Below are 25,498 nucleotides of genomic sequence, written 5' to 3'. Positions count from 1 at the left end.
TATGTGCTTGGGTGTCTGGGCTCTGTTGCATCCACTGATGTATTTGTCTTTCCTTGCTTACTTTATCTAGATAAGAAGACTTAGTCTTTGATAATGTATGTCTTCCAGCTTTGTTCTATTTTATTTTAAAGATTATTTTGGCACAGATCTTTTTGCATTCCAATATAAATCTAAGAATCAGCTTATGTATTTCAATAAAAAAAATCTGGCAGAATTTTAGTTGAATTTGTACTCAATCTATAAATCAATTTGAGAAAAAGCTGGTCTATTATCATTATTGAATTCACTGATCCTTAAACATGATATATCACATCATTTATTTGAGCCTTTAAAATTATCTTAATGTTGTTTTATTTTGGGGGTCTTAAATATCAATATTTTAGGAATATTTATTCCTAAGTAATTTTAGACTTCTTTTGCCTTGGTATGTAAAATTTAAATTGTTTTCAATTTCCAAATGTTGGTTACCATAATAGAATACAGAAAGCATATAAAAGAATAAGGCCCCCAGATCTTAGCACAACTCATGCCATAATGGAAGGACCACTGAGGCCTTGGAACTCTGCATGTACATAGGCAGGAACGCCTGCCAAAATGAGGCCAAAGAAACTCCCTAAATGTACTAACCTTGCTTTTTGGCTTCTGTAGTTCTGCTTCTGGCTTAACTGTTCTTGCTAACTGAGGTATGCCAACCCAAGATTTGTTTTTTGTATTTAAATGCCCATCCCTAGAAAGGCTCAGGACTGAACTTAGGCCCTGAACACCCAACCCCCTAATAAAGACTTTGCATTGGCTCGAACCTGTGTCTATGTAGTCTTCTCTGGTGGATACCTCATAATAGTGTTGGAATTATATTTAGAGGTTTATTTTGTGTCCTATTTATTCTATTTTGTTGAAAATGCCAGATGTTCTTGAAATGCTGAGTAAATGGTTCTATGAATCAGGTTAGTCAATAGTATTGAGTAAACTTATATTCTTACTGATGTTTAATCTATTTGTCTCATCAATTAGTAAGAAAATCATATTAAAATCTACAATTATTATGGATTTGTATCTTTTTAAAATTCTATCAATGCTGCTTCATAGATTTTGAAGCTCTGTAATTCGGTTTAGAATTGTGAACTCTTGTTGATACACCGACTTATGTGTTACTATGAAATGGTTGTCAGTGCTTCTTGTATTGCAATCAGCGCTAACGCTGCCATATCCGTTGACTGTACTTAGTTTTCTGCATAGTGTGGTTTTCCTGCAGTCTACTTTTGTCTGCTTCTATCTTTACCTTTCAAAAGAATCACGTGGAGCTGTGTTTTCTCATTCATTCCATCACTATCCACTTTTTAATTGAATTTTTAGTCCACTCACATTTAATGTAATTATTGGTATTATTAGATCATATCTGCCAGTCTGAGTTTATCTAAGCATAAAAATTTTAAAAATTGGAGGCTGAGGTGAGGATTATAAGGTGGTAGTATCAGTTTATCAGTGTCCTCTCAGTACTCACTGTGCTCCTTCATGAGTATGACCTGCACACGAGGGCAGCCACTTACCCACTGCTGCCAGTACAGACTCATGGGCTTGTGTTATAGGATTTTTCACAATGTAGGAACAACCAGGTATGTAATTAAATTTTAAAATTTCAAAACCCTCTTTTCTCTAGTTTTTAGGGTTTTGTTTTATTTGATGATTTCATATGAAGACTATAGTAAGTAGGTAGTTTAAATCTAACTTAAGGAATGTAGTAAAGATAACAGCCCAAAAGTAATTATTTTAACCCATTAAAATGGTTTCAGAGTCTACCCCAAAGATGATATTCCAATATAGCACCTTATCCGATCGTGCTTAATGGCTGTAGTAGTTTTATCTGGAAAAGTTGATAAACAAAGCATAATATTGTTATAAAATTAGGTTTAAAGTTTCTAATGTCTGCGTCGCTCAAAGCATGTTACCACTCTCTTAAAAGCACTTAAATAAATACAACTGCATTATATAATGACCGATAATATAATTGAGAACTATACACAAATATAGTTCTTTGGTATCTGATCTTAGTGTTCTTAAATATTTATAATAAGTGAATTACAAATTACTTTAAGAAATAATTGGTTTTTAAAAAACAATGACATTAACACAACTTTCTGAACAAAAATGTATTAAGAACTTAAGCTCAATCTCTCTCTCTGGCTCTCTCTCTCTCTCACTCATCCTTTCTAAACCCAATAATTACAGTGCCTTCAAAATAATCACAGTTTCCCATAGAAGTTCAGCACTACAGTGTTGTTCCTAAAATCAGAGACAGACTGAAGGAATCCACATGGAGAGAGAACCATTAAGAAACAGTTAAAAAGAGTCATAAAAATAAAACCACCATTGAAATGCCATAAAAACATGAGTTCATATAATTAATATATGCTAATAAAGATGGTCTGCCTCTGAATCAGAGAAGCTTCCTTTCATAGTGAGCCTCATCAATGCTTATAGAAAGAGAACAAGTGACAGCGGAGAGAACTGACCCCTGACTGGGACAGTAATATCACAGCTCCATGGAGCACCGTGGAAGAAGAGGTGGAAAGACGTCAAGAGTCACAGGCTGGGGACGGCTGCTTAGAGATCACGCCTTCTGGACATAACAGGACATGGCACTCAGGAGCTCACAGCAGCTATGGATGAGAGTCCACTCTGGCTGAGGCTCTCTTGGCAACTGATGGCCCCTGAGGAGAGGAGAGTCAGTTTTCTTAAGTGGTATGGCCCGAGTCAGCTGCTTATGATCCAGTGGCCCACTTACACTCACAGGCAACACTAATTGGTCTCAGTAGGTTGTTTAAAAAAAAAAAGACATAAATTTGGGCGGAGGGGACACGTAGGTGGTCTTATGGGAGAAACTAATGGACTATAGTCTGGAAGAGAAAGTATGCTCTGAATTCATTGTCTTTGGGGATGGAGAGGCCTCAGGCACTTTCAGAGGACCAGAGTTCAGTTCTCAGCACCCACACTGGGTGGCTTACAACCTCCTGTAATTCCAGCTCCAGGGGATCCAACCCCCTCTGCTGGTCTGAGGGCAACCACACTCGTGTACATTTACCTGGACACAGACTCACATACATACACATAATTACTTTAACAGTCTTTAAATACATTGTACTCATGTATGAAATTACCAAGGAATAAATAAAAAACTAAAGAAAAACAGATAAGTAAGAGGCAAATGTTGAATATTGGATGTGTCTGGACTCTAATAGAACTTTGTGTTAACTGTCTGATATATTCATAAGTAAGAGATGAGACAGCCTGGGGAAAATAGACTTAACATACACTTAATGATATGATGGAAATCTCATACTTCAACACTAAGTAAAAGCAGAATACAGAAATTCACATGCTGTTTAATTATTTTAATTATCTGTGCCTTAAAATAATTTTTGAAATGAAATTTAACCATGGTTGTTTTGGGGAGATAGGATTTACTTAATGGAATTTTCCAGATTTCCTCAATTAGGACAAACTAATTTAAAATACAGAAACACAAACTCTATGGTAATTGGTAAAAATCAAAAGATAACAACTTAAAATAAGACTACAGCAGGACACAGCGTCCAGAATATGATGGATCTTGAGATCTGAGAACAAGAAAGACGTTCTCTCTATTGAAGGAGGTGGAACTTGTGTTTTGAAGAGTACAGTTTGCAGAAGGATCTGGAGAGGATGAGGAGATGCAGGAGCTTCGTGAGTGGTGGAAGAGAGGCTGGGTGGTGGGTTGGGTGGGAATGGAGCGGTAGAGACTGTGAGGAGCAGATTAATGCTATGAATACCTGGGCTTGAAAATCAGCAGGTCTCGCTGACGATGGAGAGCCGGTGAGAGAGGGAGCTGTCCTGAGTGTTTCCTAGACTTCTGGTTTGCCTGGATTCTGAACTCCAAGAAAGAGCTCCAAGCTTAAAATGGAGATCAGTAGTTGGTTGGGAGCATGCCATTGAATGTCAAGGTGAAAATTTGGATTATAAACCCCATGTTCAGAGAAGAGGATGGACTAGGAAGACTGGACTAAGCCACGTGACATAGCTAAAGCCAGGCCATGGTCCAAATGCTCTAATGAGAGACCATTTCTTTACATGATGAAGGACTTGGGGCAGGCCAAGCCTTGGTGAGGTTTAGCAATCCAACAACCAGGTAAAGAATGACCCTCAAAGAATCTGAGACAAAGCACTAAAGACACAGGGGAAATAAAAAGGTCATGCCATAGAAGCCAAGATGAAAAAGACATGGTGAATAAAGAGAACAGTAAACAACGTTACACATCGCTGAAGGAAAAAGATAAAACAAGGATGGAAGTCAGCTAGACTCAGTAATGGTGGCCACTGGGGACAGAAGGGGCAGGGACTTCAGTGAGATGGGCTGTAGGCTGGCACAAACAGGTTGATGAGTGAGGTGGGCATGACCCAATGGAGACAGCGCTCTTTACCAAACCACAGAGTAGCAGTCTAGTGATGTAATAGGAAAGTTCATCCTGCAGCTCCTACAGGACAGTGTCTTGCAAGCTCCAGCTCCCCCACCCCACCACATCTGCAGGGCAGGGTGAGTAACAGAGTGACTTTGCAGCAGAGACCAGAACACACGTATTATTCAGATGTAATATCAGTTCTGCCCTTTCAAAATTTCCTTAGCAGATGTGCAAAGACATCATTATTCCACACAACTCCCATGAACCCTGAGCGCCTTGGAGGCCATTACAGTGGGCGATGTTCTGACTGGAGACCTGTATTAAAAGATAATAGTAACAATGAACCCAGCTGTCAAAGGTGGAAGACAGACATGTGGAATCAAACACATTTCACTGTCTTAGTTCCTTGCAAGGCAAGTTCAACTCTCTTTGCATTTGGCAGGGTAATTGAAAGCTTTGCTTTTAAGAAAACCTTAAAACCTTTATTTCTGAAAGCCCTCCTTCTCTCTGTGTTCATGCTATCTTAGTCATTCTGTAGCCAAAGTCACCGTTTCAAGGTGTGAGTGGCAGTTCTGGAGGCAGGCTATTTGGAGATGAACAGCAATACGATGTGTTTCTGTTGGACAGAGTACAAAGTCTTTTCTCAGTGAGGAAGGGGAGAGATGCCTCCTAGTTTCACGGGCTCAGGAAAGAAATGAAGCTGAGGGCATTAGGTGTCTTGTGGCCAGAGATTAATACAGCCAGTGCCTGCTGTGTCCATTTCTGCTCTCTACTACCCTGAGAACAAAAGCCGAGATTTGAGACAATGATACCATAACTGAAGGCCTCTCCTGAAATTAGCTGCACAACTCCGCCACAGTGCTGCCCAAACAGGGCTAAGGCTGATGCATCCCCTACATGGAAATGAGCCAAGAACTTAGGTGATAAAATAATAATTAAAGAGGAACCGAAAAGGTGATTACGTGCTTTAAAGTAACAACAAAATGTGTGTTCATGTGCAAGTGCATGATCTTGGCTCTCTATAAAGTATTATATCATTAAGTTTTTAAAGAAAGCAAAAACCTATGGCTGTAATTAGAAGGCTTCTCTAAGTTGCATACTAAGTTTAAATTAGAAAAAAGAATTGGCTGCTGAGACCCCCACACCCTGGCACGAGACAATGAAGAACCTGGAGTTGGGCTGCAGCGTCAGCTTTTCAGATGCTTACATTATAGCATGGCCTCAGGAAGCCACCACACAGCAACCATGCCTTCAGGTAGGTAGCCTTCATGACTTTTGGAATCTCCAATCATACTCATGCCTTAGTTTTATGCTGGCTTATCGTCTATTTTCCCTACCCAACAAAGGACACAAACTCCCCAGGAGCAAAAGCATGGTCATCTGGCTCATCTCCAGTATAAAAACACCCAGCATGCATCAGATGCTCAGACATATGTGCTCGTGGACTAAAGCAGCACCACGGTGCTGGTCTCTATGTCAGGGACGTTGTGCTAAGCACATCACAGAGCTCATTCACTGTTCATCCAAACCTTGGAACAGTTAGACTTTTCTGTTGTGCAGGGGAATAAGATGAGACACAGAACACATAACTTTCCCAGGGTCACATACCCAGTAACTGAACAAGACTGGGGTTTGAACCCAGACATTTCCACTGCTAGACACCCCAAGTCTTCTTGCTCCTGATATATTACGTCATTTGACTTCACGGCCTTAGCTTCATTATGAAAGTTCTAGGCTAGCAGCTTTCCTGTTCATCTCTTCTAATCCTCTGGCCCAACTCAGGACTTAGAGGCAGGAGAGATCACGTTGGAGCTCCTGCCAATAGTAACACGGAAAAAAATCTGCTTGGAAACACAAAACAGTGCTGGGGTGTTTGCAGTTGCAGCAAGCACAAAGGGGCACAAACAACCACATTATGAAATAACAAGCCCCCCCCCCATCTTTCTTGTTTGGTTTATTCCACATTTAGAGCGAGGAGGCAGTTCTGTGCCCCTCACGGAGTTTGTATTGTATAGGACAGCAGAGATATGAATAGGGGCAGACTGTAGACTGGGTTGTGGAAGCCAACACAGCAGGGAGTCCTCCTTTGTGACAATCAGGAAAAGAAGATGTGAACTCCCAGAAAGCTTTCAGGATGAGAGATACAATACAAGGGAAGCTGTTGGTGGCCACCATCCCTCTCCTCCCCTCCTCCATGGGCATGTGTCCAGCTGGAGAAAGAGAGAGGAATGTGATTTCCTATTCTAGCCCAAACAGAGATAAGGCTCGAAATCTGAGTCTCCCGAAACAGAGAAGCAGGAAGGTTTGGATGAAACCAGACTCCAAGGTGTTTAGACATTTAGATTGGAGGCCTTAGGGGGTAAAAATTATTATCTTTAGTGCTGCTCTTAGTGAAGAATAAACCTCTGTCTCCTCTTTGCCTGACTTAAGATTTGAAAACAGGATGGTTTTGATTGGACTGTGTAAAGGATCTGAGCTGTTATTAAAAGTTCTAAAATATAGAAAAAAAAAAAACAAAAAACAAAAGACAAAAAACAAACTACATTCAGGCTTAAACGCCCTCTGAATTCCAAGCTATGTGCTGACACACAGCACCGGCCCAACTGACAGCGCTATATTTACAGCCTGAAGGACGGGGCTCTCCGTGGTGATTTTTCATGTAGGAAGTCACACTAACACCCCTCAGACGCCTGCATACATCTTAACTTAAAACTAACTTTGCCCGCGCCAGCATAATGATTCTGTTTAAGACTTTTTTAAAAAGTGAGATCCTGAATGTCAAGGTGTTATAAAAAGATAAAACACGCCTTGCACATGTCCATAGCCTCCTGCCCGGCGGGGCGTTCAAGGCAAGCTTTGTCGAGCCAGTTTCATTACCGGAGAGCCTGATAAATGTACCGCCACGAGTAGCCTGAAGAGTTCTTTCAGGCTCATGCTGTGAACCCACTCAAGCACAGAATATCATTATATGGCTTTGTTACTATTACTTTTTTCTAATTTTTCAATTATACATTTTTAAAAATTTATTTTTAGGAATTAAGAGAGCTCATGGCTTTAGCATGAACTCTGCACTGCAATGTAGATGGGCCGCAGGGAGTCAAGTTTTGCCAACTAGAGAAGGTAAAGAGACTGTTAGTTCCTTGACCTCTCCATCCAAGGAGCCTTGGTTTCCCCATGAAAACAGAGTTTAAGGGTCTGTCTCATCCTTCCTTTTTCAAAAATGAGGTGTAGAGTACACAAGTTCTGGCATCCTCCTGCGATTAGTTTATCAGTGGGCCTAGAATTTCTGATAGATTGAACAAGCATTTTAGTCATTTAACAGTTTGGCATCAACTTCACGATGGACCTTTATTATCTTTGGGAGATAAAAACCTAACCAGTTACAAACATGTTTTAAAATGTATGATCACAGCATGTGGGATGCTCATGGAGTAGGCCCCCCTCCTTCGACAAACTCACCTAATGACTTCCCGCCACTCATTCTTCACTAGAAAAGATGACATAGAGCATAAAGGTTTGTTAGGAGCCAGTGACAAAACCAAATAATACCTTCCGGTTAAACTCGCAGGAACAGAAGGATACAGGAATCACACTTGGTACAACCAACAATTTTTCACAGTGAGTCTCATGCCAGTGTTTGCCAAGGCCTCTTGCTCAGAGCACAGCTTCAGTGGGTGCTTAACTGTCACGGGGGTTACCCTCGGCTACCCACAGTGAGCTGAAGGGCTGCTGTCGCGCATTTACTCCAATTACTTGACAGATTTACTGAAACCGTGTTTGGATGGAGGCAAAACTTATGAGTAAGTGGATAAATATATGGGCTATGCTTTTAGTTTATGATTGATATCAAAATAGCAACTTGAGTAATCAGATTTTGAAAATAATTCATGTGAAAGCAATAACAAGGAAAGTTGGGAATCTGCCATTCGATTATTTAATTTCTTTCTCCTGTCCTGACTATAAATCAAAAAAACTGAATTAAAAATTCTTGGAGAACTTGGATGCAAAATGACTAGGCTATTTTTATTGCGGTCAATGTTTGGTTTGGAAAAAGTGTCATCTAGCAAATAAGGATGATCTGTCTGCAGCAATATAAGTGGAGTTCTTGGGCAATGGGTTTCTGGAAGCAAACTAGGGTGGGGACAAGCAATTTAAAGACTTACTAGTGTGACAAGTGTTAGGGCCCTGGTGCCTGCTCACCATATTGGTACAAACCACCGTGAGGTCCTGTTTGTGGGTTGGTCTCGTCTGTTGGACTAAAATCCTAGGCAGGGATACTATCTTACTCATCTTTGGCTTGTCACAGGATAACACTGCCATCCTAGCAACAGAGTACAATGAGCGAGGGTGCTGAGCAAAGTTCTCTTCACTGCTTTTCAACCTTCTCTGTCCCCTACATCACCGTGTCCCAAGATCTCTCCACACTCACCTATCTATGGCATCTCAATTGCTCACTAGAGGTGGTATCTCTGTTCCAAGCCTGAAATTCACCAGTGTGCCCCAAGCCTTTGCTAGGAGAACATCAGAGTGATTCCTGCAGAACCTAGACCACAGGTATCCTCAGAATCTACAGGGCATTCGGTGCTCCACTAGAAGTCTTCTAACTTAGCTTTGGTACCCAGCACCCCATCAGACTACATTTGTAGCAGTTGTATTCTCAGAGATTTCACAGACACATATATTTATTTACTGATACTCTCTCCACATATTAAATACAAAGAAACACTGTCCACAATATCCAGCTGGATATTGTCTTTTCTATCTTAAGTACCGATTGACTCACTGTAAGTGTGAACGTCTGGCCACTTTATAAGTTTTCCTGGTTCACCAAGTTGAAGAGGGCTTAGATTTTTATTGGAATTCTGTTTCTAGGCAGGTTACATCACATATAATTTTTTTTTTATTATTTTTAGGATTTGTTGTAACCATGGGGTAGTAGGCCATGTTATCATTGAGCGCTATGGTTTGAATGGGTTCATGAAAGTGCTAGAAATGTAATTGCTAATACTAGGTGTTGAGAAGTCAGCCTTTATGGTGTTACTGGGTCATGAGGATGCCATTCTTATGGCTAGATTATAGTTGTTATAGCAGTGGATTAAGTCTAACCCCCTCAACACTCTCATTTCCTCTTTCCAGCGTTCGCTTTCCAAGCCTCTAGAACCATGAGCCAAAGAAGTTTCTATTGTTTATAATATCCTGTCTGTGGCATTCTGTATTGCAGTATTTAGAAAAAAACCCAACAAACCAAAAAACAAAACAGCATTCTTTCTTATAGAAAATTACAGAAGAAGAGACAGGCCAGTAGAGAAGAAATAACATACTCAGACACAGACAGGTGCATTAAGAAGTAGCCTTCTGGGGCTGGTGAGACAACCTAGTGGGTAGGAGTACTTCCTGTGCAGGCATGAGGGCCTGAGTTTAAATCCCTAGATCCTATGGAAAAAGCTAAACATGGCTGTGTACGTGGATAGCCCCTGTGCATGGTGGGCAGAGGCTGGAGGGTAGAGCTGGGGTTTGTTTGCTGTCAGCCCACCTTGGGGTACAGTGAGAGACTCTATCTCAAGTAGTTAGAGGCTCTATCTCAAAAAATTAGGTGGAGAGTTATAGGGTGGGAGACACCCCTTACAACATGCTCTGGCCTTTGTATTAGCATACACACCAGCACACACATGTGTATATATAATATATACACACAAGTAGAATTATGAAGTTAATTTACAGCTGCAGCATAAATGATTAACCTGCATTCCAATACCCAAAAGGAGATAAAAATAATCTAGTCCGAGGAAAGAACTTAATAACATTGTCATTCGTCATTACTTGTCTTTCCTTTTTCCTAGGTTGAAGTGTCTCTTCAAACTAGCACTGCCTTGTCACCTGAGATCCTAATATGCACTAGAACTGAGGGACCCTAATCGGCAGAGGAGAGGGGAAGGGGCTGTAAGGGAGAAGGAGTGTAACTAAACAAAAGGATGGTGACCTTCAGAGATGACTGGCTCCTTCCTCTTCCACCTAACCTGAGATCAATGCCTGGAGACTAAAAACAAAGGTCTTGCAGGATTTTCTCCTGCCAGCAGAGCCTCTGATGAGGGACTGGCCCAACAAGTTCAAGGCTAGATGAAGACACCTTTACACAACAGTGGTGGGCCAATCAGCCATCCTGCCTTCTTCAAACTGACCAAAGCTAAATCAGGGAAGGAAGACCTTTTAAAGATGTAAACACCCCTAGTCATCAAGGAGAAGCTGGGCTTCAGTTTCCCAAGCCCCCTCTGCTTCACTGTGTGCTTTCTCGCCCCTAAATAAACCTTTACTTATTGGTCGCTTCTAGCTGATCCATTTGGTGGTGTTTGAGAAGTTCCCAGCTGTCACCTGTTAATGCTCAAAATATTTCCTGCTTTTCCACCCTTTAACTGCATAGAAAAGGAACCAGTCAAGAACCCTAGACAATAACAGGACTATGGGGCTGTTGCAGGGCGTGGGATGCAGGGTAGGTATAGATGCTCCGAGCTGGGGCAGACTGAGAGCTTTTTTCAGAGCCCCTGTACTAGTCCCTAGCTTCAGGACTCAGTGGTATCTACATCCTGGCCGCTCAGACTTTCTCATCCTGTGTAGCAGCAGCAGCAGCCACTGCTTCAATCAGCTCCTTCTGCTGTATCCATCTCCCTATGCAATCGATAGATACCTAAGAACTGACCTGTGATCCCACGCTGAGCCCTTGGAGGTTCCTCCAGTATTGAGATCTTTTTCTCACGTGGTGTGAGGGCCAGTTTTTCTCTGGTAGAGTCAGGGGATGAGCTGTCCTTTTCGCAGCCATTCATGTGACCATTTTGTACCAGTGGTGCCTGGGGCTGCAGGGGCCCCACCTCTGGCCTCTCCACCTTGTCCTTAGCATCTTTGTTGCCTTGATGCTGCTTGGATTTGCTTCTCTTCCTTTTATTATTCTACAGGGAGAAACAAAGGGGAAAACAGTATTGATGTTCAGTGGAGGCTGTGATAAGACAATTGTTCTGACACCTGGGTTTTAATAGAATGGGTGAGAGCACATCTTTATTAAATACCCAGATTAATCTAAGTATTATGCTTCTAAAGGAAGTTGTTCAAATTTTTTACCTTGCGATTGTAGTAAACAAAACATTAATTTGAAAGGGAAAAACTACAGGAGCAATAGCTTAAATAGCAGAGAGGTAATTTAAGCAACATAAGAAATACTCTAAAACCTCTGGAAGAACTGGTTATACTAAGAAATATCTCTTGCTTCTTGAAGCAGTTCAGGAACTAGAGGCCAGATGGACACTCAGGTTCCATTATCTGGGGAGGGAACCAAAGGGGAGGACTGACAGGAATAAGGCAGGCTATCCATAGCAAAAAGGTGCATAGCTGTTTCCTGAAACATTGCATCCTGCAGGAATGTAAACAACTAACAGGAAGTCCCTAAAACTCACCAGATACACTATGTGGCCTCTCTCCTGAGAGTAAACAATACTGTTCGGAGTCTCTCTCAGACTGGCCAAACTGCTAAGACTTGGAAAAAAGCCATGCAGCTTGGAAGAAGCAGAGACCAGCCAAGCAGCCTGGCAGAGGCTCAGACCAATTGAGCCACTGGAAAAGATGCTCTCCAGCCTGTTAAGCTGTCACAGGCTGTGCAGTGAGCTACAGGTTCCCAGCACTGTGAGCTGTCACCCATGCTGGGTGATGCAGCTGTCTTTGAGTCATTTCTGCTCCTGTAAGTAACCCCTTACCTATATTCCTGTAAGTAAACATAGTAAAACTCATTGGTTCACCAAGTTAGATGGTGCCATCTGTACTTTGGTCTGTTGTAGGATCCCTATCTGGGGTGAACAGATAGATGTGTGTCGTGTCTCCCCGGGAGAAGCCTGTTACATATGAAAAGGAAGCACAAGGCGGGCCTAACATGGAGCTCTGCAACAGGCATTGACCAATCAGGAGATTGCAGGAATTGTTGTCATTGTCCAGCATGTTTAAGGCAGCCAGAGGCTCCAGAATCATTCTGTGGTTATTTAAGCTGGGGCAACAGCTATTACAAGGTAATACCAGACCTGTCCACTCCACCTGAACCCAGGACCTCCCACCTGTTCATTACATATACTCTGAAATAGCTCCGGACTACATTTATATCAGACTGTTTTAGAGTCTCACAGAATTTTATTGTATTTCTTCTCAAATGTTTGGCCACTGAGTATATAACAGTAACCAGGACATGGACAAAATGCTTCTAATTGATAGATCCATTTTTCTTGGATGTGTGCATCCTCCCCACACCCCCAACTCCCCTTGAGCCCCTTCGTCCCTCCCTCCAACATTTACTGTATTGCAAAGCATGTGTGGAGGTCAGAGGACAACTTGCAGAGAACTTGTGGGTTCTCTCCTTCCACCATGTGGATCCCAGGGAACAAAGTCAGGAAGTCAGGCTTGGCAGCAAATGCCTTTACCTGTTGAGTTACCAGGAGCCCTTGACTTTGGTTTTATCTATTTGGTATTTGGTGTAACCATCAGTGGTACAGATACCTGACCCATTAGAAAGTGTGTTCCACCTGGGTTTGCAGCAGAGCACCAGGGTGACTTTGTCTTCCAGGACACTTAGAGACCAACTGACACCTAGAGAAACTCTTTAGCCCCGCCTAGTTCCTTTTGTTTCTGAATCATCACAATCATGCCCAGGTTCGTCTGGATGAGAGATCTGTACTGCTGCCCACAGGGGAAAGGGACAGTGGACATTACCCCCACCCCATACACCAGCCTGCACTGCTGGCTTTTGGAGTTCATCTCCCTACTGAACCCACAAGAGGAGCCTCACTAAGGAACTGAGGCTGTAGCTGCTGTTGCTGCTTCTCTTCCCATCCCAATCACAGAAACTTAAAAACCAAAGCACACATCTGAATTTTTTTCCATGTAAAGATAAATACCGCCTTTCAATCACTTGCAAATCATCTTTATCTCACTGGGAAGCTATGATTAAAGAGAAGCAGAGATTGTCAAGAATCGTGGCAAACAAACTGGGCAAAGCCTCCTAACTCCTCCTCTTCTACATGAAACCCGAAGGAGGAAAGGATGACTCCAACCATGCCTGCAATCCTGGCGCTGCGTGAAAGCAACGCTGCTGCTTTGTGTTGGTTCAGAACCTGTCCCCTAGGCCTGTGATCTTCCCTTCACGGGCAGGGTAGGCTGGCATCTTATATCCCGTGAGAAGCAAAACAGCAGGCCCTGTGGTGTCAGTGTGGAAATGGGATGCTGGTGGCTGCAGACACACCGTGGCTATGCCCAGGAACCCCACTTCCTGTGATTACACAGTATGGTATTGTCATGTGAATGGGGCAGAGGAAAATCTTTCGATTGCCCTTAAGGAACAGCTCTAGCGTGTTCCAGGAGGACCCCTGCTATCTATGGCGTTATGGCACTTTTCTCTTTTATTGAAGACTGATTTCAGATTCCAGGGCAAAAGGTATCTTAAAGCAGCATTGGATAGGTTCATGTGGGGAAAGAAAAAAACGGGAAAATATATTTTGGGCTTTTTAAGTGTCTTTAAAGCACTCCTTAATTTCTGCCTTTGTGCTATGGGATATGTTTGGGCATATTAGCATCTTCAATGCTTTGGATTGTGCCACCAGGCTCCTCTTAATGCTTACAAAGAAACACAACTCTAGCGCTCCTTGAGTGTACCTGGTTGATACACACATACACGCACGCACGCACGCACGCACGCACGCACGCACGCACGCACTGAACAGAAAATAAGGGCCTCAGGAGTGAAAGTAGCTGGTAACTGGAGCAAAGCCTAGATTCGGAAGCTTTCTGGGTGTGCATATTAACAAGTTCGAATGAAGCACAAAATTGGCAGCTTTGTTGAAAGGATAACAACCCTGAAGGTTTGACTGAAGATGTTACTAATTCAGCGTCACCCTTAATCTTACCTTCTTCTTTCCTGTCATGTTCCATTCTTTAAGAACTTGAATAGCACTGCCTAGATAAAGAGAAAGAATCTTCAACAAATATCCACACAATAAATTGAATGGAAAACTCATCCGTGCTCGGTAGCAAGGCTGGGGGAGGGTGGGGGCGGGCAGGGCAGACTTCTTCATTTATTTTGATACAGCCTATCTTAATAAAAATGCCAGTTCTGTTTCTTATTTCCAAGATCTTCATTTAATTCACTGCACAATCTTGGTTTTATAAAAATATTAAACCCTGCTTTGTGAAGCATACTTTTTTTTATCCTATTGTCTTAGGGAATATGAGATCATGTCTTGAGAGTTTTCTGATAGCTTCATTGCCATAGGTAGAATTAAAATCGTTCTGTTTGATATATGAATAAAGTACTACAAACTTCTGAACCAAACACGGGTTTTTCTGTGTTACTAACCATGGCAGGCAGACCTTTCTATGTGGCCATCCTTGCTCCATTTTGTCTCTTATTTATTAGTTCAAGACTTGCAGGGGGCTGAGGAGGAGAGAATCCATTTTCTCCATCCACCATGGAGAGGTAAGGCTGTGCTCTGTATAAGGTTTACATTTCAAACCAACAAACTTCATTCAATGACTAACTGGATCCCAGATGCTGCCTGCCCACTCACATACATAACCTTGACCTGATGAAGCTAAGAAAAAGTTTATCACTTTCAACTACAGCCAGTCTCCATGCCCTTTAGCAAAAATCTATTTATATTAATTTGCTATGTATAATCTCAACTAGTTACTGATAATGAAGAATCAACTGATTCTATATAAGCAGGAACTTCCTAAGGGAGAGGATCCTATATAGTCTAACAATTTTAAACATTCTCAGATCACCTTACATTAATATAGTAAATATTACAATAATAACTGTCTACAAGGTACTGGCTAACCAGAGATTAACTTCAGACTTTCAAATTAGTAGCTCCTGTGGTTGATGTCACTCACAGACAAGCAGGATGCTACTGTGTTCAACAGGCCCATCACTCCTATCTATCCAGAGTTTCCAATTCAGTGCCCTCCTTGTCTTGAGTTGCATGCACCTGAAATGGCAAGGCTGCATCCAAAAGTAAAATAGAATTTATACTTTTTAGTAACTGGGCTGGCATTTCTGTAATTTGTCCCAGGAGGTAATGTTTGTCAACAGTTTCCTGGGGTCTGTCACTTCTCCTTGGTGACTTACCAGGGTCACTCTGGTAGCTAAGCTGTCACTTTCTACATAAAGCTAAACTTCAAAGAAAGAAACTGTTAAAAGCCGTCTTCTTATCCCATGGCAAGCTACAACACCCATTAGTTGGAGTTTCATATTTTGACATTGACGACTTTACTTGTGACTTGGACAAGAGCTTACAGAGAGTAATTGTGAAGAAATACTCTTATTTACAAAGGATTCTGAAAGCACTGTTATTAAATTTTAATGGTGCCAGACATGCCTGGAGGTGTTTTCAGTAAGCCATTTGAATTAGTGGCTTCAATATGGCCCATAAAACACTCCCAACAAATCTTTTTTGACTCTTACTGGGTTTCAAGCAACTTGTCTTCCATTGGTTTGCAACTCAACCGATGAGGATCCTCTGCAGTTAGTGAGCACTAATGACACCCTGGCACCGACAAGATGAAACCCCCAGGAGCAAGGCCATCCACCCAACTCCAACAGCTGTGAGGACAGTCCATCCCTGTTGCCTCCGTGCATTTACTCTGGGTCACACTACAAAAGAAACCCTTCCTAATGGGAGGTGGTGGTGGGAAGGGGTGGAGAAAACAGCCTCTAACTGACTCTGAACCTCTGTTCATGCCAATGATGGGGCAAGGGAAACCAGACTGGAGACTGTCTCAGAGTTTGGATGTGCATACTCATGACATTTAAAAAGGCTGTGTCCAGGGCCAATCACAGCTACCATTTAGTCCTAAGGACTAAAGATTATATATACATCAATACAATCTTCATAGTATACATAGACAGTGAAGCAGGGCAAACAGTGAGAAAGTTTCACGTAGGAGATTTGCTTACACATCTCTATGCATGATCATCGTCTGTTAATTTAGTCAGGACCCTGGGTTTCCATGGCTGGCACAGAATGCGAGCACAATGCTTGGGCTCTGGATCTTGCCCTGAACTGCTTAATTACACTTATGAAACTCAAGAGGGTTAGTGCACTCCCCACAAATCAAGGAAATCACGCTGTCTCCGACCCAGTGTGAAGAAGGAAGAGCTGAGACATCTGCTGGCAGGTAGGTCTTCTCCAGACCCTATCAGGCTGTGCATAGCTAGTCCATTATTTACAGAATAGGAAAAAAATGCCAGGAAACAGGGCATTTAGTAACCGTGGCAAGAAAGTCTTCATTCAAGACAAAATATTAAGGAAAATTTCTCCTCAGTTTACAGAAGAGAGATTCAAACTTGAAAATGAGTGTAGGATCAACACTTGTTCAGATCTGAGATTCTATCAATGAAGAGGCAGATGAACTGGTCGTATGATGAACTGATGATGAGCTGGGTGATACAGTTGCCAGGAATTCAGTTCACTTAGGCTGTCTAAGCATGGAATTTCAGGACCACAGCCGTGACACTCAGCCGACTTGAAGAGGTGAGGCCTTCCAGGTCAGCAATGAGGTACACCGTCCTCTACTCACAAGGACACCATCGAATAAAGGAGATGCTTAACAAACTGAGATAATTGGCAAAGATCCAGTAGCTTTATAATCAGTGTCCTCTAGAAAGTCCTCACAGTCTCTTTTAAACTAGTGGAGAAGACCTTTCTTTATTCTGCCCTTACAATGTGTCCATGTTCTTTTGAAGTTTGTTGTGAATTTTGGTTTCTTTCTTTATTTTATTCCTTGAGATAAGTTTTTACTGTGTAGCCCTAGCTGGCCTAGCACACAGGGTCTCACTATGCATTTGTCTGGAACTTACCATGTAAACCAGGCTGTCCTTGAACTCACAGAATTCCGTCTGCCTCTGCCTCCACGGGGTGGTGAGTAAAGGTGTGCTATGGTTTTTTATCTTTTATGAGAAGTATTAGAAACTATTTAATGTTCAGTTCACTTAAGGGAAACAATACATGCTATTGGATTTAATAAGCTCCAACATTTCAGTTCGGGTGGGCACGTATACCTACCATCCACAAAGGCCTGTACGGCTTTATCCACATTAAAATCAAACTGTTGGAGTACCAGGACGATTTCATTATTGCTTTTGTTCGGAACAACTGATCTAACTGCGTAGATCTGGAAGAAAAGGAAGAGAAAAACAGAAAGGTAAACACCCCGAGTACTGTTCACCTACAGATCCCCCCCACCCCCCACAGATAGAGCAGAATTATAACTTAGAAAGGCCCGGGAAAGCTAACCCATCTATCTTCTTGCCAAGAAACATACTCCAGGCCTTTCAGAGAAGTGAGCATTTGTGCTGGTAATCTCCTGGATGCCTGCTTTATTTGTGTATACACCTCTACAGAGGTCTCCTTGTGAGGCTGCAAGAACAACTGTGCAAAGCCAGCTCAGATTTGGCAACCAACCCTCCTGGAGGCTGAGATACATACAAGATGTGTTCTCCGTGAGGACACAGAATCTTTTTCTGTCTCAGGCTTCCTTTCCACTCGCTCAGGGGTATCTTTAGAAAACATACAGAAATAGCTCCATGCCTCAGTTCTCTCTGGGCACAGCGGAGGCAGATCTATGAGGGGTACCAACGTGTGCTGTGAAACTCCATTCCTGTTTATAAAGACGGGAGACTATGGAACTCTGCATTTTGTGAGATGGGAATCCCAGCTATGTTACAGAAACTGATCTCAAACAGCCTTCTGAAAAATAACCATTAAGCCGAGTAAAGGTAAATACATGTCTGAGCCAAGAATTCTGATGCTTGCAAATAAGTGTTCACTCCTCCATGACGTAGACGACCTCTTCCTTTAAATGTAGCATAGATTCTTTCTGGTTGCCCGCTAGAATTAATTGACCTTTATCTCAACGAACTTGTGATTATTAAAGACTGTACTACGCATTTCAGCATAACCTATCTTACCCCTATCTTATGAGAAGGATTTCTGTACTAACAAATGCAAGCACAGTGCAGAGACGGCGGGAAGTGCTCATTAGAGAACAGTATAATCTATACACGAGCCACTCAGACTTAAGTTAGGACCAGTGGGTTTTAGAGTTAAATGGAATTTGTCATAATTGGATTCATGGGGTATGGATTATAGAAGCATGGCATGTGTAATATGACACTATTGACCAGACATTTAACTGAGCAGTACAGAGTAATTTTTGATGATGCAAGAAAATAGGCTGCCTGTTCCGCACAGATCCGTATATAGCAGTATGTAGGTTATAATGAGAACACTGCATAGGCTGTGGATTGCATAGTACTTGTAGAGATGCTGGCATTATTGACCCGAAGATTGGTTTCAAATCCTGACATTTAAAAATGCTAAATATTTGGAGATTCTAATAGAATATGTGCTTGTATATGTCAGTCAATACTCCTTTGGTTTTTTTTTTTTTTTTTTACTATTCTCACATTATTTTATGGTTCTTAGTTTCTCTAGCCTTCATTGGAAAAACTGACTCTTTAAAAAAAATCTAAGTCCTCATTGCTTTGCTGCCCCTCTTTAAAACTCCAGCGCAGTGAATACTATTTATTTCTTTTACATAGGGTCGCATTATATGGCCTCACACTCTCCTGTCTCTGTCTCCCCAGTGGCAGACATGTGCTACTAAACTGACGTTGTAAATACTCCTCTTAAATATTCATTGCAGTGGTCCTCAGCTTGTGGGTCACAACCCCTTTGGGGGCTGCATATCAGATATCCCCTATGTCAGATATTTACATTATGATTCATAACAGTAGCAAAATTACAGTTATGAAGTAGCAAGGAGATAATTTTATGGTTGGGGATCACAACAGGGAACTGTATTAAAGAGCTGCAGCATTAGGCAGGTTGAGAACCCTTAAGTTATTGTGTGGCGAGGCATCAAATTTCCTGAAACATAAAGGTCATGAGGGATGTTGACCATGCTCAGATGACCACAGAGTAGACTAGTCTTACAAGGTGCATAGATATGCTGTGAAACCATTAGCAGGGACATCTGACTCAATAGATACACTCAGATGTGGAGGATGAGTGAGAAGAGTGGGGTGGAAGGGGAAAGGGGATGGGAAAGGTTAGGGTCAGGGTAGGGGTAGTGGTAGGGCTAGGGGTAGGGCTAGGGATGGGGCAAGCATTCTGGGCAAGAAGAGCAGGACTCCACAGTGTGGATGGAGGACAGAGGATAAGGCTGTTGGAGCACAGTGGAGGTCAGACATGACAAGACCAGACTAGGCAGGGTCTACAAGGCTATGACATCATGCTGGCCTTGTGAGCATTCCTCAGTTGTTTGCTGAGTCCTCTTATCTCATCTATTTATCATGCATGTTTCAAAGATTGGTATTCTTTCTCATTGAACATTAACAGGTTTTTAGAAGAAGCTAAGATGGGGTCAAGAATGGAGCTCAGTTGGTAGAGCACTTGCTCGGCATGTATAAATCTCTATATTTAATCCAAAATGCAAAGAAACAAAAACCAAAGCCAGCCCGGGAAAGTCATTAACAGTAGTAATACATAATGTCTGCCTTGTACCTAGTAGTGCACTGGAGTTGCCTATATTATACTCCTAATGCCTTTTAGATAAATACAGTTTTAGCAGTTCAAGCCACTACAGTTTGTTCATATGTAAAATTTCATAATAACTACCATCATTATCACCACATCAAGCATGCCTTTCTGAATAATAAAATGCTTAGTTATTAATTACCTTAAGTACATTATTGTAACGTTAGACCAACGTTTTCAAGCCACCTACACACAGCTGCGTGACTAGCAAAGACCGGAATCATAAAATCAACATAAAAATAATTGCTCCCTTGTTTCTAGACTCTCCTCTGCAAAACATGTTGTATTATGTTAAGGCAAAAACAGTGTAAGTCATTGCTCGAGAGACACTTTCTCTTCAGACGCCTGCATCGCTCTTCCCATCTTTGTAAAATCAGAAACAAAGACCACAGGAGCATGGCCAGCTATGTGCAGACAGACAGAACTGTGTTGTCACTGGTGTGTGTGTATATGCATGCGTGTGCGTGTTTGTGTGTGTGAGTGCATGCCCATAAGGAGGTGAGTGTACATGGGTGCATGTGAAGGTCGAAGGTCCACATCTGGTGTCTTTTACAAGGGCTCTCTACCTTATGTTTTGAGACCAACTCTAACAGAACCTGGAGCTAAAACCTAGTGAGCTTCAGGAATCTACCTTCTCAGTCCTGGGATTACAGATGTGCATCACAGTGACTAACTTTAATGTGGGTGCTGGATATCAAATTAAGGTCCTCATGCAAGCATTTTTCCAACAGAACTATCTCTCCAACCCTTCCTTATTTTATGTATCTTAGTTCCAAATGTCTCTCTAGAATATCATCACTAATTGAGTTCCAATATCAAATCTATAAGAAGTAGTACCAACTAGAAGGGTTGGTCCTTAATTAGAAGAGGAATTTCAAACTTTACAGAAATGAGCAGATATGGTGGGAGAATCCTGTTTGTTCTTAACTATTCCTCAGTGATGCTGAAGTCTAGGTTAACTTCTATTTGCTCTGGTCACTGGTCTCTGGCAATGCCAAGAGAGTGGCACAATTCATAAATCCACTGCATCATTTCTTATGGAAAGGATTTCATGGAGGATGCAGAGATCACATGTGCTCTTGTGCGCAAATAAACACGCAGGAACTAGTCAGTTGCTATTTACAATTCACAGACTCTAAGGGTCTGAGTATTTAAGTCTAAGAAAGACCTTATTTTCAAGTGCCAGCAAACACAGGGCATAGGTGGCCAAAGCAGTGTTGCCCAGGGTGTGCTCAGCGGCTGTGGTTGCCTATGAAAATGCAGCTTCTGAGAGCTGTCAGAAAGGCTCCTTCCATGCATGACTAATGGGAGTTTGCATACGGAGAATTCATAAAATTCACGCAGGCAGTGGCTGTGTAGCAGAGGCCTTTTCTGGCATTGCTTCTCTCACACACAGCCTCTCGCTACAGCCTGGGGCCCTTCTGCAGCTTTGGAAGGAAGCTGGAAGCTGCTGCCCTTGACAACATTCCTAAGGGACTCCCCTGCCAAACTAACAGAGTGGTCCATTCGTGCCCACCAGGCAGCCATTCTGCCTGCTGGGTGACAGTCAAGATGGCTAGTTAGCGCTTCATTTAGCAACTGCTTTAGCCTTCCAATATCGCGCTCATCTGTTTCTCTTCTACTAATTTATGTCTGGTTTAGCAAATTCAATTTGCTATTTAGAAAGGGGTTGTTGTCATGTTACCTTCGGAGTGTTTTTCATCTGGATTCCCTCTTTTCTCAGGGGTTTTCCTATCTGGCCCTGCAGGCTCTGACATATTCTGCACCAGGCTCCACCCTATTGGCTCATGCATTAACCAAGCAATGGGATGCTGTTCGGTTCATAGCTGGTTGAAGGGCTGTTAACAGATTTCCTTGTTCACACTGTGCATTATCAAGCCAGTTTGTGATGGCTCCTGAGGCTTTCTTTTTGGCTTACCAGTGGGTCTTAAACCATGCTGGAGTTTCAGAGAAGACTTTTCAATCGACTTCCACTGCTGTGTGATCAGCCAAGACCTAGCATTATCAACAGACACAAAATAACCAGTCTCTCCACTCTAGTCTCTCCCTTGGAAATTCACTCTGATGCTGCCATCCTTTCCAAAAATATATTCTCCTGTGGTCCTGTGGGAGATGTATTCCAGGATCCCAAGATACCAAAACACACAGGAGCCCAAGTTCCTTACAAAAATGGGCACACATGTAACTTATGCAAATTCTCTAGGTACTTTTAAATATATATTTTAAAATACCTTCCCCAAATGTAAACACCACGAAAATAGTTATACTGCATCGTTTAGGAAATAATGACAAGACAAAATTCTATACATGTTTAGTTTTTTTCCAAAGTATTCTTGATCTGTGGGTTGACCTGAACTCTTGGGTTTAGAACACATGGAGATGGGGAGATGGCCATAGAATCACAACCATCTTATATTTTTGGTTGTGAACCTAGCCTTTAACGGCTGAGCCATCTCTCCAGCCCTGAATCACAACCATCTTATTCCCTTACCGAAGAACTAGCAGTGAAATGCAATTTGTATACTCTGACATTCAAGGCCATAGGGCACCCTAGCACCAGCCTGCTTTTCCAAGTGATGCTGTTCCTCTACCTAGCACAGACAAGTGCCCCGTGCCCAGTTTGACTCCTCACCCTGCTCCTTCATCAGGGCTCCTTTGACTTAAGATGTGTCTGCCCCCACTCTCATATTCCAGCTGAATGGCCAGGCATGCATGGCGTCCTTCTTAGCTCTTCTTACCAGAAGCATTCCTGACTCAACTTCAAAGCCCTTCCTCAGTAGGCAGGTGTCTTTAAATATTTGAGCACCTCCGCTATCCTATGGATTTGTGTGCGAGCTGTGTTGACTAGACTCTAAGCAGTCTGAGGGTGGAAACCTCCAATGCCATTTCTGCATGGTTACTATGGCTACTCTGGAGTGACTGATACTGTGTGTGTGGTGGGTATTTAATAACCACTTATTTAGTGATTCATCCTGTAGCCACATCCAGCTGCTGCTTGGAGCCGAACAAATACTCCACCAGCATGCTGCTACCACACAGCCACTCGCATTTACTTTTGTGTCTATCATCCACAGTAACACAGAGGGTCTCAATTCACTGACTGCGTCCAAGTGTTATACAGGCAGAGAGAGATCATGTGTATGTTCTTTATATTCTATCAGAGACTGGAAGCATACTTGTGCACTTTTAAAATTCTTACAGTTCTACTGCTATTTAATCAGGAACACTGCTATTTTTAGAGTTTGGGGACTATGAAGAAAGTGGTCAGTATGCCTCTCTCTCTTCCCAGAGTCAGCTTAGGACAGACATCAGCTGAGTCTGCTCTGAGTGATAGGTACTGAGGATACAAGAAAGCGCCAGCTATAGTTCTGTCCCAAGGAGGTGCAGTGTAGCAGCTGGGCTGGGAACTCTATAATGAGAATCAGTGCTGTGTTCTTTGTATGAACAAGGTACGCTGGCAGTACAGAAGAGCAAAGATGCCTGCCCACAGACAGGAGGATGCTTTCTAGATGGAGAGATGTCATGGAGAGAGCACTGGAGTGAACAGAGCTATGCTCTAATCTTGGCTCTGGCATGCGACCTTGGTCAACTGCTCAGATCTTTGAAACTCTTTCATAAAAAGAGGCTATTATCTGCCACAGCCTGTAAAAATGGGAAGAATTGATGCGTGTAAAGTGCCTTCTAGAGAGCCTGACATATATTAGCTGCTCAATAAGTCTGAAACAGAAAAGAGTGGGAGTATTCTCAATAGGCCATGAAGGTATGGTTTTGAAACTGCAAGAACATGTAGCTTATGTGCAGGCCAAGGCTTATTTTGGAAAGATTGTCCTTTAACTAGTGGCTTAGAGAACTTCCTTCCTCCACAGATACAGGGACAGTGTGCCGAACATCTTTCCCTAAGTTCTTTCTTCATCACATATTGAATATGGCCAACATGTGTTTTCCTCTTAGTTTCATTTAATCACTTGCTAAAAGTCTAGTCCTGACACTGGATGTCTGGACAGAACAGGAACGGTGCAGGCAGGGGCAGAGCTGGGGAAGAGACATGCAAACAAACAGGTGAGACAGACAGAAAGACAGACAGACAGACAGACAGACAGACAGACAGACAGAGGTGCACTATGACTCCTAACAGTGTTAAAGCACCAATGAGTCCATCGTAAGTTAAAAGCACGGTAAGGCAACAATGTGTTTGGAGGATGGGAATGGTTTAGCTGGGAAGTGCTTGCTGCACACACATGAGAAGCAAATTTTGGATCACCAGCACCTCCAAGTAGGAAAGCTGCGTGACATCAGGGCATGCTCGAAAGCCATAAGAAGGTGGGGACAGGAAGTCAGGCAGTGTAGCCAATCAGTGAGCTCCAAGTTCAGTCAGAGACTGTCTAAAAAATAAGGTAAGGAGGGATTGAGGAAGACACCTGGCATTGAGATCTAACCTCCTTAGGCACACGTGCATATACACTCACGTAACACACATGTTCACACCCACGAACTTAAGCACACACGAATTAAAATAAACCATAAATGCACCATCTGGTACACTTAAACCCAATAGGATGGTACAGCTTAGCCCTGTCTGCTTTGCATGAGTTCAGAACACTTGCAGTACCCTACAGCTGGGCACTGCCACTCAACACAAAGCATGCTCTGAAGTAATGTGCCGAGTATCTTAACTTATTAGTACTCTGTTCAAAGTGCAAACGAGAACGGTTTTAAGGGTGTTGCTTTTGCCCCAACGTGAGGGTCAAAATTGTAAGTCAGACCACGATTAGTCAAGACTGATCATCTATAATTGCACCTTCTGGTAAGTGAGTCTGCCCAGGAAGCAATCAGAGTATATTCACAACGAATCACAATGGTCAGGAAGCCGCTGGCTTGAAAGGCCACAATGCACCAATCAGACTCTTAAGGATTATTCAGAATGAGAGAGAGGCAGAGTAGAAATGGATGGGGCCAGCCTCCCAGAAAGCTGCCCCCCACCCCTGCTGTTCCCTTAACTTCCTCAAGTCACGTGACACCCTGCCAGACCTGTGTAATAACCTCTTTTTATTTGCACTAGCTTGAGAAGGTTTCATTTTCTTGAGCAAGTAGCAGGTGCCTAAAGGCTGTATTAACAAATGGAGCTGGAAATAAAAACAACACGGTCAAATAGCCCAGCTAATTGGCAAAGAAGAAAAAAAAAACTGGAAGATTTTAAGAACAAATGCACTCAGACTGTAAAGTGAGAGACCGGGAGACGAGAAGCCACAAGTCTTGCCCACATACTGTCGCTAGCTCTCTCGCAAGCTCCAGAATTACTTGTGTGACTGTATCTGAGGCTGTGTAAGTTGCTCAAGGCAAACTTTAGATCCACAGCATCTTAAACACTGGGGGCACTCAGGAGATGGAGGTACAGTGTCTGGTGAGTGGCTAAATGGATGGAGTGGAGGTACAGGAGATGGA

At 42.5% G+C, this 25,498-nt stretch overlaps 1 protein-coding gene across 12 annotated transcripts in view; it reads right to left on the bottom strand.

The window, feature by feature from the left end:
* Window positions 1-25,498, bottom strand: part of Spats2l (spermatogenesis associated serine rich 2 like) — a 179,756-nt gene that overhangs the window by 53,657 nt on the left and 100,601 nt on the right. For all 12 annotated transcript variants that reach the window (XM_029481286.1, XM_029481254.1, XM_029481224.1 and 9 more), the window contains 3 exons: window positions 17,522-17,630; window positions 14,363-14,412; window positions 11,128-11,374 (listed from right to left, as the gene is read on the bottom strand). In XM_029481286.1, the coding sequence (XP_029337146.1) occupies window positions 11,128-11,374; window positions 14,363-14,412; window positions 17,522-17,630 (406 nt within the window). The remainder of the gene's footprint in view (window positions 1-11,127; window positions 11,375-14,362; window positions 14,413-17,521; window positions 17,631-25,498) is intronic.

This window comes from Mus caroli, chromosome 1, assembly GCF_900094665.2.
Source record: "Mus caroli chromosome 1, CAROLI_EIJ_v1.1, whole genome shotgun sequence".
NCBI lineage: Eukaryota > Metazoa > Chordata > Mammalia > Rodentia > Muridae > Mus > Mus caroli.
Note: the sequence above shows the minus strand (reverse complement) of the source record. Positions and strands in the feature narration are given on the sequence as shown.